General features: G+C 33.9%; 1 protein-coding gene across 1 annotated transcript; it reads right to left on the bottom strand.

The window, feature by feature from the left end:
* Positions 1–5,288: 5,288 nt before the first annotated feature.
* LOC139852111 (probable receptor-like protein kinase At1g80640) lies at positions 5,289–8,668 on the bottom strand. The gene is made up of 10 exons (XM_071841336.1): positions 8,478–8,668; positions 8,212–8,370; positions 7,853–8,106; positions 7,634–7,766; positions 7,473–7,536; positions 7,296–7,392; positions 7,103–7,202; positions 5,969–6,087; positions 5,783–5,872; positions 5,289–5,698 (listed from the first exon to the last, which is right to left on the bottom strand). Exons 1-10 carry the CDS (start codon positions 8,662–8,664, stop codon positions 5,543–5,545), a joined length of 1,359 nt encoding a protein of 452 aa, XP_071697437.1. The 5' UTR covers positions 8,665–8,668; the 3' UTR covers positions 5,289–5,542.
* Positions 8,669–14,085: the final 5,417 nt, after the last annotated feature.

The following is a 14,085-nucleotide window of genomic DNA, read 5'->3' as shown; positions in this document are numbered from 1 at the left end:
TCATAGTCTCCAGCATAATCGGCGTCACAATATCCAGTCACATGACATTCTTTTGTTTTCTTGTATAAAATACCAAAGTTGATAGTGCCTTTAACATACCTTAAGATGCGTCGTACAACATCAAGGTGAGGCTTCTTCGGATTGCTCATGTATCGACTAACCACTCCAACTGCATAAGATATGTCTGGCCTGCTTAGTGTGAGATAAATAAGACTTCCGACCATCTTTCGATACATGGTAACATCTTGAAGACTTTTTCCTTCATCTGCTCGTAGTTTTGTATTCGGATCCATCGGAGTTGAGATAGGTTTGCAATTAAGCATTCCATACTTTTGTAAAATATTTCGCGCGTATTTCTGTTGTCCCAGAAATAATCCTTCTCTTTTCTGCTCTATTTCGAGTCCAAGAAAATGTTTGAGTTCTCCAAGCTCCTTCATATGAAATCTGATAGACAGATCCTTCTCTCCTCATAGTGATCTCCCGTGATGATTAAGTCATCCACATATACTAGCACTATGGCTAGTTTTCCTTGATCTTGTTTCACAAATAAACTAGAATCTGAAGGAGCAACTGTGAAACCACTTTGTACCAAGAACTCACCAATTTTCCCGTACCAAGCTCTTGGAGCCTGCTTCAAGCCGTATAGTGCTTTCTTTAATTTGCAGACATGGTCAGGATGGAACTTGTTCTCAAGGCCTCTTGGTTGCTCCATATAAATTTCTTTGACAAGTTCTCCATGTAAGAAAGCGTTCTTGACATCCATCTGCCACAGCTTCCAAGATTTGCTAGCGGCTAAAGCTAGTAGAGCTCGAATTGTTGTGATCTTCGCCACTGGACTAAACGTTTCTTCATAATCCAGCCCATATTGTTGAGAAAAACCTCTAGCAACAAGTCGAGCTTTATACCTTTCAATGGAGCCATCTGATCGAGTCTTCACCTTGTAAACCCATTTACAAGATATTGGTTTTACATCTTTTGGCTTTGGAACTAAACTCCATGTCTGGTTTTCTTTTAGTGCATTAATTTCTTCTTCCATCGCTTTCTGCCATTCTCGATTTTGCGCTGCTTCTTCATAAGTAAAAGGCTCAATAGGTATTGATTCATCCACATGAGTAGCATTGGCATACCTTGGATTAGGTTGTCTCGGCCTTGCTGACCTCCTTAATTCTTGTGCATGCTCCTCGACTTCCTTTTGGCTTGGACGAACCTCCTCGGATATAGATTGATGTACACCAGTTTTCCATGGACTCGTTTCCTTAGAGTACGACTCTTCTTCTTCTTTAGTTGGATCTACTATTTGCTCTTTACGTTCTTCTATTTCTTCTGGAACTTCTTCTAATCCATGAGATTCTGGAAGCTCTATCTTTTGAGATGACCACCATGAAGAAGCTTCATCAAATACCACATTTCTTGAAGTATGGCACTTTCCAGTATTTGGATCACAACATCTCCAACCTTTTCTTGAATCATCATAACCGACAAAAATGCACCGAATTGCCTTCTTATCAAATTTGCTTCGTAGATGATCTGGTACGAAGACGTAACATACACATCCAAACACCTTGAGATGGTTGACGGTTGGCTTGATCTTCCATAATCTTTCATATGGTTAAATATATCCCAACTTTGTTTGTGGGAGTCTGTTAATCACGTATGAAGCCGTCCTCATACATTCGGCCCAAAATCTTCCTGGTACATTCTTACCATGAAGCATACTTCGACAAGTTTCAGCAAGATGATGATTCTTACGTTCTGCCACTCCATTCTGTTGTGGAGTATTAGGGCAAGTTAATTGCCTTCTGATCTTGTGCTTCTTAAGATAGATATTGAACTCGGTTGATAAATATTCTCCTCCGTTATCTGTGCGTAAGCATCGAATCTTAGTGTTGAGCTCACTTTCTACCTTGTTCTTGAACTCTTTAAACTTCAGAAAAGTCTCCGACTTCTCCTTCATGAAGTAAACCCACACATATCTTGAGAAGTCATCAATGAATGTCACCATATATTTCATACCTCCAAGTGATGTTTGTTTCACTGGGCCGAAAACATCTGAGTGTATGAGCTCTAGTGGTGTCTTGGACTGATGCGCTGACTCCTTGAATGGCAATTGGTGAGCTTTGCCAAATTGACATCCAGCACATATTGTATCTGTTCGGATATCAATTTGAGGAAGCCCATTTACTATGCGTTTTACCATCATCTCCTTTAACTTGTTGTAGCCCACATGCCCAAGACGTTCATGCCAAAGATCAGCCGTCTCATTTTTTCGAGTCTTATCCACATAAGCTGTTTCAGCAGATAATACATAGACCGATTCTATTCTTCTTCCATGCATAACTGGATTGCCAACCACCTTTACTCTCTTGAATACGGACACATCTTCTGGTCCAAAGAGCACATAGTTCCCTTCTGCTGTCAATTGTGGTACTGACAGTAAATTCTTCTTTAGGCCAGGGACAAGATACACCTTCTCGAGTTGGAGCTTATGAGAGTCGCCTTCATTTGGAATTATTGTCTTTCCAATGTGAGAAATAGACAACCTTGAATTGTCGGCTGTCAACACGACTCTCTTTCCTTTGTAATCCTTCATTTCTTGCAGCTTCGTCTCATCATTGGTCATATGATTTGAGCACCCAGAATCAATGATCCAATCATCTTTGTAGTTTATTTTTGACTTTAAGGTTGCTGCAAGAGCTTGATCATCCATGTCAGCTTCAACGGAGAGTCCTGCTTCTGCATCCCATGTTTCCTCATTAATGGTTGCTTCGAATGTGACCTCTTTCTTCTCATCTCTTGCGGCGGCCACATTTCCTTCGAAAGTTCGCCTTCTGGGGAATCTACATTCTCGAGCGAAATGACCCTTCTTGCCACAATTGAAGCATTCACCATTCTTTCTCTTATCATTTTTCCCGTATTGTTGGCGATGATCTCTTCTTCCTTGTTGAGCTCCCCCTGAAGCGTTGCCTTTTGATTTTGGGTGACCCTTCCACCCATATGTCTTACTTTCTTTCATCGCCTCTTGTCTTCGAGATGTTGCTTTCTTTTTATTGGTGAAGAGTGCATTTTCTCCGTCTTTTACGGTTACTTCATTCATCTGCTTGGCTAATGCCTCTTGATTTGCCAATAGATTCTCCAGCTCTATTAATGATGGTTGAGTAGGCCATCCTCTCACAGCGGCTATAAATCCATTATACTCGGATCTTAAGCCGTGGATGATAATTCTCTTCATCCTTGCATCACTCACTTTCTCTTCAGGAGCAAGTTGAGATATCTCACGGCAAATTGATTTCACCTTGGTGAAATACTGAGAAATAGACAGACTTCCTTGTGAGATACCCGCGAGCTCATTTTCCAAGAGCTGGAGGCGTGCTTCATTCTTCTTTGAAAATAATTTTTCAAAAGTTTCCCAAGCTGCCTTTGGTGTTTTCTCGTCACGGATGTGCTTCAATAGATCCTCCTCGATTGTAGTCTTCAATATAAATAAAGCCTTCCCGGCCTTGATGTTCCATTTTCTAGAGGCTTCAGCATTTTCTTTCGGTGGAGGCGTTGTGTCACTGCCAGCAACTATTTCCCATAAATCCTGTCCTTGTAGGTAGGATTCTATGCAAGTCCGCCAATAACCATAGTTGTGGTTATTGAGACTCTTGATTCCACTGCTCGTACTTGCAAGATCTGCCATCATGACGTCCAACGTCCAATAAGCTTGGTCCCTGACCGATGAGCTTTCACAACTGTGCTCCAACAGAATCTTCCTTAGAGCCTTGGTGAAAACAAGCCGATGTAAACGTCCAACGTTTACCGATTTCCTCCACTAGAAATGGTCCCGAACGACCCGCTCTGATACCAATTGTTGGAAGCTTCGACGAGCCCAACACACCCACTATTGAGGACCTAGGTTATACTCACTCACTAGACCAACACTTTGACGTTAGTTAGCCTTTAATTTTATAAATCCTTAGTGCACAATAATATTTAGGCATCTTGGTCAATAAAGTGGCTAGAATTTTTAATGGAAACTGCGTTTTGCATGCAGTAACACTTCATATGCTTTTTGGTTTTAGCGTTTTGTAGCCAACACAACGTGAAAAATCACGTTTTCCTATTTAGTTCCCAAACACTAGATGTAAATTAATTGCGATTTCTAAACGCGATAATTAAAAAATCAACCTCAAATCGCTAAGGCAAACACCCCCTATATTAGGCACATTGAGATATGTTCTAAAACAATGTACAATACAACATTTCAAAGCACATCTATACTATATATTAAAATTGCAAAGTTGATGATATCATCTTAAGTAATTTTTCAAAACTTAAAACAATGGAATAGACATGTGTCAAGATTCTAGTCATTGTGTGATGTCATTAATAATTAATGATCAATTAGTATTAGTAATTATTAATATTAATAATAATAATAATAACAATGTTAAAATTAAAAAAAATAGACAAACAAATAAATACCAACCTTCCTAAAATTGACACATTAAATTGACCCTTAAAAATGGATAGTAAACTCATCTTAACTTCAATAAATATAGACTTAAATTGTTACATTCTATTCAGAATCGTTTTTCACTATATTTCATCAAAAAAAAAAAAAAAAAAAAAAAAAATTCCTATACTCTACAACCAATATCTTTATAAACAAAGATATATAATCTCTTTAACTTTGTTCCACTATTTTAACAAATTTAATTTGTTAATGTTCTTTGTTAACTGTTGAAAAAATAATGAATGAATTATGATTGAGTGGAAAATAAGTAATCTTTAATCTATATATTATATTTGTTATAGAAGTTTTTTGAGATATGGGTAAATGATATTTATAAACCGATGAAAATATAAGAAAACTGCTAAGACATCTCTTTGAATTGAAATTAAGAACATCTACAATATATAATATTTTTTATAAATTGAATTGCTACATGCTTTTATGTAATTAATTAACAAAAATATTCATATATTTGTGAAATAATAATTACACAAATGTTATTAATGTTTTAAAAGTAACAATCATGTTTCTTATAGCAAATCTTTATATGATATTATATTAAATTTTTTATAAAAACATGTTAAAAAATAAATAACTACAAAGTAATTTGTGTCTATTAACATTATGTTGAAAATAATATTATACTTTTTTATAAAGAAAAACATGTGAAAAAATAAATAACACGAGGATAATTTTAAGAACAATTGTCAATTACAACATATTTTTTCAAAGATTATCTAAAACCGACTCGTGTTTCCACGGGTCCTTTAACTAGTTTAATGATAAATGACTAGATATTGTGGTGTACAGATCACATCCTTTTTAAAAATTAAACACTCACGTGCTCAACACAAGCAGGAGTATCATATACGCTATACACATCATGCATCTACAAGTGAGAATGAAACCCACCATATGGGTCAATGTGGGTCATGTTTGTTGAACAAACATGATTTACTTTATACAATACATGTATACAACTATGTAAACCAAAATGGAAAACTTGCTAAAGGTCACCAATACCATGTAATACCAAAATTGAATTCATTACTCAAGTGTTACTGCTGCTATCTTATTTTCTGAAATTCTTAAAGTCCCACCAAGTTCGACCGGAACAAGAGGGACAAGAGAATGTAAAACATCAGTTATCAAAGGACGGTAGCTCGGTTCTGATTGGACACACAACACAGCCACAGCAGCAACCTACACACCACATGTAATTAGTTAATAATCATAATCATATAATTAGTTAGCATAAAACATGCTGCAAAGATTGTGCTAACATACTTGATATAAGTGTTTAAGATCCATTGTATCCCTAATCACAGGATCTATGACATTCGGAAGCTTTGATCTGTCTGTTAGTTGTGGCAAAGCCTGCAAATTTATAAAACTGACTATTTCAGTTTCAAAGTTTGGGAAATTTAACTAATTTATAGCCAAGAAATGTGTTAGTAACAAGCATAAACTAACCCATGTGACTATAGATTGGCACTCAGTTGGTGCTAGCTTTTCGACTGGACGCCTTCTAAGTAGAAGCTCTAAAAGGACAACTCCGAATGCATATACATCACTTTTATCCGTCAATTTTCCTGGAAACAAGAAATTCACAATAAAAGTAAACCATTGATCCATAATTTGCACTGTTTAACAGATATAAGTCTTAGTTATACTTATTTTAACCTGAATTATGGATAAATCACTTCTTATTTCAACTATTGTATCCTCGTGATTTTAAGATCAATAGTTTGAGATACACATTCAATGCTTCTATTGTATTATATGGCCCATATTCAACTTTATATAAAAAAGTATATAAATATAAATATAATGATAAAGATAAAAGATGGCCAAAGAAATAAAAAATTCAACAATGGGTACAAAAAAGGAAAAAAAAATAGATCATCTTATCATAAACTTTACACTATAATCATTGTTCTATTCAAAGTAGTTATGAATTGAACAGACCACCTACTTTTGCAAAAACTTATATTTTCAAATTCAAGGTGGTACTCCTACAAATAATAGACTTGTAACACATGTACCAAAAATATATATATTGTATATAAATAATACAGTAAGTCTATTTGCTCTTGATTACAAAGCTTAAACTCCATTGCAATAAGTTCTGTATTTTTGCATTAAATTAAATAGGCAAAAGAAAAGAAAATTACTTTCTCTATCTCATTTCAATTGTCAATCAACAAACTTTTTAGGATTTAAATAAATGATTAATAACAAATGAGGATAAATTTGTATTTTGTGTAACTAGACAATCATTTTAAAACAACCAACAATAAAAAGGTGAACATTTAGGAAAGATGAAAGCCAGATAAAAAAAATGTTTGACAAGAGAAAATTATTAACATAATTTTATTAAGATTAAGCTAAATGCTAATATGATATGTTGATATATATATAGACCTAATATCAGGCTACAGGACTAATTCAATCACTTTTAAACAAGAGAGATATTCAATTTCTCCTAATTATTATACAGATTTTGTAGGTGTACCAATCTCTTTGTTATAATAGTATTAGGTTGATCTATTTAGATCCATCTATCATTTTTAAATTAATAATGGTAATCATAATTTGTAAATTTACCATCTAAAAGATACTCAGGAGCTACATAACCTAACGTCCCCGAAAGCTTGATATTTTTACTGCTGGTCCCTTCCATAACAGCAAGTCCAAAATCTGCAAGCTATAGGACAAATGACCAATAATGAGTATGTTCATACAAATTAAGTAAATTGTACTACTATATGTTGTATATGCCAAAAGGAAAAACTTATACCTTGGCATTAAATTTTGAATCTAGAAGTATGTTTGATGTTTTTAAATCTCTATGAATTACAGATGGTTTGCAATGCTCGTGTAAATACTCCAATCCTCTGTAACAAAACTCGAACACAAATTCAAGAAAATGAAATTAAAACATCATTAATGTAAAAACATCATAAAAAAATCCAACCTTGCTGTATCTAGCGCAATTTTCATCCGGCAATACCATGTTAAATTGGATCCACAAGAAGGGCCTAAAACGACGTTCACATTACATGTTCAAAAGACGCAAACTTTAATGAAAATTAGGTAAGATAAAATAAAAAGCTAAAAAGGTCGAAAATGAGTCACCATGTAACTGAGTTTCTAAGGAACCATTTTCCATCAATTCATATACAAGTAGTTTTGTTTCATCATGAACACAATATCCCAACAAGTTAATTATGTTTGGATGTTGAATTTTACTTAGTATATCAATTTCTGTCTGCAAATAACAAATCACAGATTAATAAAAATTAAAACTTGTAATCAAGAAATAGTAGTAAATCATCAATGGAAATTCAAAGTAACCAGGAATTCTTTAACAGCATCTCGAGTTCGATTATCAAGTCGTTTAACAGCAACAAATAAGTTATCTTCGAGTTGACCGTTATACACGCATCCAAATCCTCCGGATCCTAATATTTCACTTTCATGAAAATCTTTTGTTGCTGTTTTCAGTAAGTTATAATCCATAATTTCAACAGTTGGCTTTTGTCCATTGGGTTTGAAAGTACTATTAGTCCTGCTAATGAATGAACTCAATGGAAGTCCTCTTAATGAATCTTCAAAACAAAACCATAAAAGAACAATAAAATTTTCAAATTGTAAATATGCAATCAATCAGAAACATTCAAAAAGCCATTACTTTGTGTAAAAAATGATGTTACCTAATCTTTTGCCACCACTTATGCTGGATTTGAATATTTTCTTTCTGCGGCATATCAACAAACAGGTTAAGGGCAATAAAATGAGCCCCATTAAAGAAGAAGCTGCAATGAGTCCTATTACAAGCTTTTTATTTGAATGTGATTGGTGCACATGAGTTCCTGGTCAAATTAACAAACTTATAAACACAAAATTCAAACTTTCATAGACCCTAATAATAAAGATAATGAATGAAAAATGATAATGATATTTTTAATGGATAAAATACCAGAAGAAGAATCCTCCATTGAAGAAATTGGAGCAACAGCAGGTGAAAAAGGTTCAGGAACAGATGTAGCAGAATATGATATCAATTTGTTTGGTCTGGCATCAATAGTAGAAATTTGAAAATTTAAAATAAAAATAAACAAAAAACCAAACAAAATTCTCATTTTCTCACTACTAGTTAACAACATAATAAAAAATTAAAAATGGAGTTAGAATTGGGTATTGTAAAGGTAGATGTGTTTGGATTAAATGTTGGATTGATTGATTAATTATGTGAAAGAAAGTGGTTGTTAATGTGGGAGGAAACACTACATCTAAAATCCACTTTTTTCAATACTTAACTGATATGGATATTGATATGAGAAAAAAGGACAGAATAACAAAAGAAACAAACAAAGAATAAGGCCATGTGTTTACTAGTACACCTTTCTTCAAAATTCTTGATAATGATATTTAAAAATTAAGCACATAATTATTAATTTGAGTAAATTACACTAAGGTTCTCTGTGATTTATTGTAAATTACGTCATTCGTCCATATCTCTTAAAAATTACATGGTTCGTCCCTGTGATTTTAAATATCAACGGCTGATGTTATGCGAGGTGTATATAAAATAGTTTATATTTTACAAGGAAAATACTATTAAATACGATACAATTTTACACAAGTTATTTATTTATTTATAGAGTGGATATACCTAAACCTTGCTACAACACTTATAGGCAGTGTACCTAATCGTACAGTAGTGTAGTTTTTAGTAAGTCCGGTTCGTTCCACAGGGATCTAATAAACTAGTTCAACGCTATATTAATTTTAACTTATAATTGTAAAAATACAAATATATATAAGTAATATTATTATTATAAAAGGGGGTTTTTTACCGTTTAATGACCGGTTTGTCGATTTTAAAACTTTAGTCGCAGTTAAAACCTAATGTAAAATATTAAAAATAAATATGACTTAATTTTAAGCATAAAGTAAATAATGATAAATAAAAGTGCGATAAATAAAATTGCGATAATTAAAAAGTGCGATAATTAAAAGTGCAATTAAATATGAAATAAAGGAATTATGCTTATTTAAACTTCCGTAATCATGATGTTTGACGTGTTAATTTTAGTTTATTACCATGTGTTAATTGTCCTTTGTCCTGGATTATTTGATATGTCCATACGGATTTGTCCATAATAGTCCATCAGTCATAATCATAAAGTGCGGAAGTCTTCGTCAAATTATTCTTATTCTCGAAGTCAAATATTCCAACTAATTGGGGATTCGAATTGTAACAAGGTCTTAATACTTTGTTTAATGAATACACCAGGTTATCGACTGCGTGTAATCCAAGGTTTTATTACTTTGTTAACAATTACACCAGTTACCCTTGAATGTAATCCACTCCTGTTTCAACTAGTCCATTAACTATTAATCCAGTTCCTTGTCTGGTAAAATGAACAATTATTGGTATTTATAGATATCCCGCCCACCGTACCCAGTCAAGCGTATGTGGTTATATATAAATACGTCAAATTATAAGCTTTATATTAAATTAACGAGGTATCGTTAAGTTAATATAAAACCCATTAATAGCCCATAGTCTAATTTCCACAAGTGTCGTTCTTTTATCCAAACCCCAATTATGGTACAAAGCCCAATTACCCAATTTTAATATTTAGCCCAACATCACGATTACTTCGGCATTAAATAAGCATAATAATAACTTAGCTACGAGACATTAGTTTAAAAAGGTTGAACATAACTTACAATGATTAATAATAGCGTAGCATTACACGGACAGAATTTCGACTTACACACTTACAACATTCGCTAACATACCCTTATTATTATTAAATTTAAAATTAAAAATAAAATTATAATATATATATATATATATATATATATATATATATATATATATATATATATATATATACACGTTGAGTGAGAGATAGAGAAAAAGATGTATTAAAACTTGCCAAAACACGCGAAATTTATAGATGTGGCATGACTTCTGGGGCTATGCGATCGCATGGCTTTTGTTCTTCCAGGCCATGCGATCGCATGACCAGCTGGGAGAGTTCACATGACTTTATTTTCTTTCTTGTCGACGATTTTTAATAATAATATAATATATAAATAATTTATAGAATTATTTAAATATTATATTATATTCGTGTGCATAATTGACTTGTAATTTTTAGTCCGTTGCGTCGAGCGTTGAGAGTTGACTTTGGTCCCGGTTCCGGATTTTCGAACGTCCTTGCGTACAATTTAATATCTTGTATTTTGCGTTTTGCGTCTTGTACTCTTGTAATTTTGAGACGTTTCTCATCAATAATTTGAACCTCTTTGATTGTACTTTGTACTTTTGAGCTTTTTGGTCATTTGCGTCTTCAATTCGTCGAATCTGTATTTTGTCTTCACCTTTTATTATTTAAACGAATATCACTTGTAAATAGAACAATTGCAACTAAAAACTTGTCTTTCTTGAGGGATAATGCTATGAAATATATGTTCATTTTTAGCATTATCAAATATTCTCACACTTGAGCGTTGCTTGTCCTCAAGCAATATAGTCTTGAAATAAATATATACTAGAATCACTTCTTTATTCTTCACACTTTGTACATCAGTGATTTCTATACGGCAGTATGAACAATGGTAGTAACGATGTGGTTTACATTCTCACATGACTATGAAAATTTAGATCCTTAAGGAAATTGGATCTTTATGAAAATATTTGATCTTTTGAAAATTCAATCTAGATTTTACCCTAGATAAGTTTTCCGGAATAACCCTTCACCGGTGTTTGCAAATTGTTGTTGTGGGTTTGGTGGGTTTCAAATTTGAAAATTTTAGCTCAAAACTTATGGTTTTGTGTCACCCACTTGCTAACCTTGTATTGGGAAAGCAACACGTCTAGTATACTTGTTCCGTATATTACCTTTCGGTAAACTACCTTCCGGTTGTAAAGGAAAGCGTTGAACACGCAACTGTTAAGGCAATGTCCCATGACATGCTTTTAATTATGGTCTATAACGTGTCGGATGCAATTACTATCCTTTGTAGGAGCAATAGTAAAGATCACCCTATAGTTTTTCGGTCTGGCACAAGGTCCTGTCTTTGACCATGCTATGCAACCACCGTTCTTACGGTTGACACCCGATTTGGTTCAGGTGACCTAATAAATTCCAGGTGAATTCTTAGGATTTTACGTTCAATGGTAATGAACGCATTGAAAATGGGTTTTCAGAAAACAAATCGGTTTGTAATTTGATCAAAATATTTTCTCGTTCAAGCTCGAGTTTAGATATCATCGAATTCCATGAGTTTGTAATTCTCAATCTTTAAGGTCAATCTCTAGGATTGAGTGATATCAGGCTTAAAAGCTGATTTTTGATCTTTAAGGAGATTATCCTTTTCTGGGGGTCTGATTCATTAGTCTTATCAAGCTAATTTGCACGGCGCCCTCCCCATTTTACGAGACAGATCCTCTCATGGTTAGGATAAGTCTGACCACTTGGCGACCCTGTTTGATGCTGAAGTCCGTGGATTTCTAGCTGATTTTCGAGAAAACTTTTAAAGGTTTTTCATAGACTCTACAACTGGTCTGGACGACAACTTCCTGACCTAAATCAAGAAGCGCGTGTCTTTTTCGGAAGACTTTACTTCTTTTTAATGATGTAATTGATTCATCATGTAGATCCATCTTTTCTTTCAAATATATTATAAGAAATTGGGTAAAACTGATAAAATTGTCCAAAACAAAAGTATCTTCAGTTATTTGTACAAAAATATGTGATATATGTTTTAAATAACTTGGTAAATTTTTCTCACACTTGGCTTTTATTTTCCTTTCTTCGCCTTTTTATTTTCCTCTATTACATTTTAAATGAATTCTAACATTTTGGGTTGTTTCTTAATTTATGTCCTTTCCGAGGTAACAATAATTTCGGTGTTAATACCTAGTTTTATCATTAATAAATATGTATAAACATGATTTTGAGTTCATTTAATTGAAAATTTTTACTAGAATTGGGTAGTCAGTATATAAGACTAGGGCTGTTCTTTATTATCAGAGAGCACTAGATTCTAATACAACTACTGCGTTACTAGTATTTTTAATGGTAACCAAGTGTATAAGTTAAAAATTTTAAAAATCCGAAAGAATTTAACCCCTTCCCACACTTAAGATCTTGCAATGCCCTCATTTGCAAGAAATCAGTAACAATTTAAATTATTGAGGGTGATTAGCGTAGAAAAATGATTAAATTTTATCAAAGTTTCCAAACATTGGTGTTTGTTTGTTGAATGATAAATGGTGCACATCATTTGTTCATTCTGTCTTGTTGTTACATCACAGTTGTCTTTCGTTTTGTCGTCAAAATCAGTAGCTTTTGCTGAACTTAATGCCAGTCTTTGAAAATGCGCTGTTTTACCCTGATGTGTACATGAAATAAAATACATATAATACAAATATAAACATGCATGGTAATTTGAAATGGGACTTAAAATCCCACTTTCAAATCAAATATGAAATATTAGTACAACAAATAAAAATATTAAACATTACAATAAAAGTATCAAAATATAATGTGTTTAAACATAAATAAATAGAAATAATAAAAAGATAAAAATCATAGAAATCACCAACGGAAACTATATCAATCTGGATAGGGGTTTCAGTTCATGTCGTCGTCCGGGTTCCATGGTTGGTGATAGGTGTACTGATAGGCTTGGTTAGGGTCGTAGAGAGTATATGGTGGTCTTATCTCGGGCTGGTGTGGAGGATAGTAAGCGGGCCGGGTTGGGACGTAGTGATCCTGAGGTGACAGCCGGCTCATGATCTGACGCTGATGATAGTCCCATCTATCATGATGTCGATGCCTGGAATGCTCGTAATCATTCCGGGCTTGCCACTGCTCCATCCGACTAAATCTCTCCTCGTTTGTCATTTCCACCTCGTCAACACGCTGGTAGACGTGAGTCATAGCCTCCCTAATGACATCCCTAATGTCATCCGCTTCCTCCATTTCCTCATCTGAACCTCTCTCTACCTGAGGATGACTACCAACATAGGGTATTGCCTGATTGCGTCTGCTTTTTAATACCTTAGCACCCTGATAGACCCTCAATCCTAAAGGCTCAACCTGTTCCCTACATTCCAAAAGTGGACCCCCTTGGTCCCTATCTACACCCAAATACTCTCCAATGAGAGTAACAAAAATACCTCCTCCTATTATTCCCCCTTCCTGTATTCCTTCCACCATCTTAGACAAAAAAAAACCAACACAGTAAGGGATATTAACAAAGCCTCTTGGGTCTCGAATACACTTTAGGTAAACTAAATCATGTAAGGTCATTTTCTCCTTGTTGTGACCTCTCTGTGTAATCGAGTTAGCCAAAAATCTATAAATTTTACGAAGCTCGGCTTTGTTAATATGTAAGTAGGAGTGTTTTCCTCCCAGCGTAAAAACATTATAATCTAACATACGCCTCCAGATGGCGTTCGCGTCAAAATTCATATCTACCCTTTCACCACGATAAATCAAATTCATACAATCGGGTAGTAGTAATTCACCAGGAGTATATATCTGCAAAGCCCTGGCCAT

This window comes from Rutidosis leptorrhynchoides, chromosome 6, assembly GCF_046630445.1.
Source record: "Rutidosis leptorrhynchoides isolate AG116_Rl617_1_P2 chromosome 6, CSIRO_AGI_Rlap_v1, whole genome shotgun sequence".
Classification (NCBI taxonomy): domain Eukaryota; kingdom Viridiplantae; phylum Streptophyta; class Magnoliopsida; order Asterales; family Asteraceae; genus Rutidosis; species Rutidosis leptorrhynchoides.
This window is presented reverse-complemented; position numbering and strand designations above follow the sequence as displayed.

What these genes read in the sequence shown, in the direction of transcription:
- LOC139852111 (XM_071841336.1), bottom strand. Translation starts at nt 8,664, where the DNA reads ATGTTGTTAACTAGTAGTGAGAAAATGAGAATTTTGTTTGGTTTTTTG. An exon ending in AAGTGGTGGCAAAAGATTAG is followed by an intron (nt 8,107 to 8,211) that starts GTAACATCATTT and finishes TTTGTTTTGAAG; the next exon opens with ATTCATTAAGAGGACTTCCA. An exon ending in ATGCTGTTAAAGAATTCCTG is followed by an intron (nt 7,767 to 7,852) that starts GTTACTTTGAAT and finishes TGTTATTTGCAG; the next exon opens with ACAGAAATTGATATACTAAG.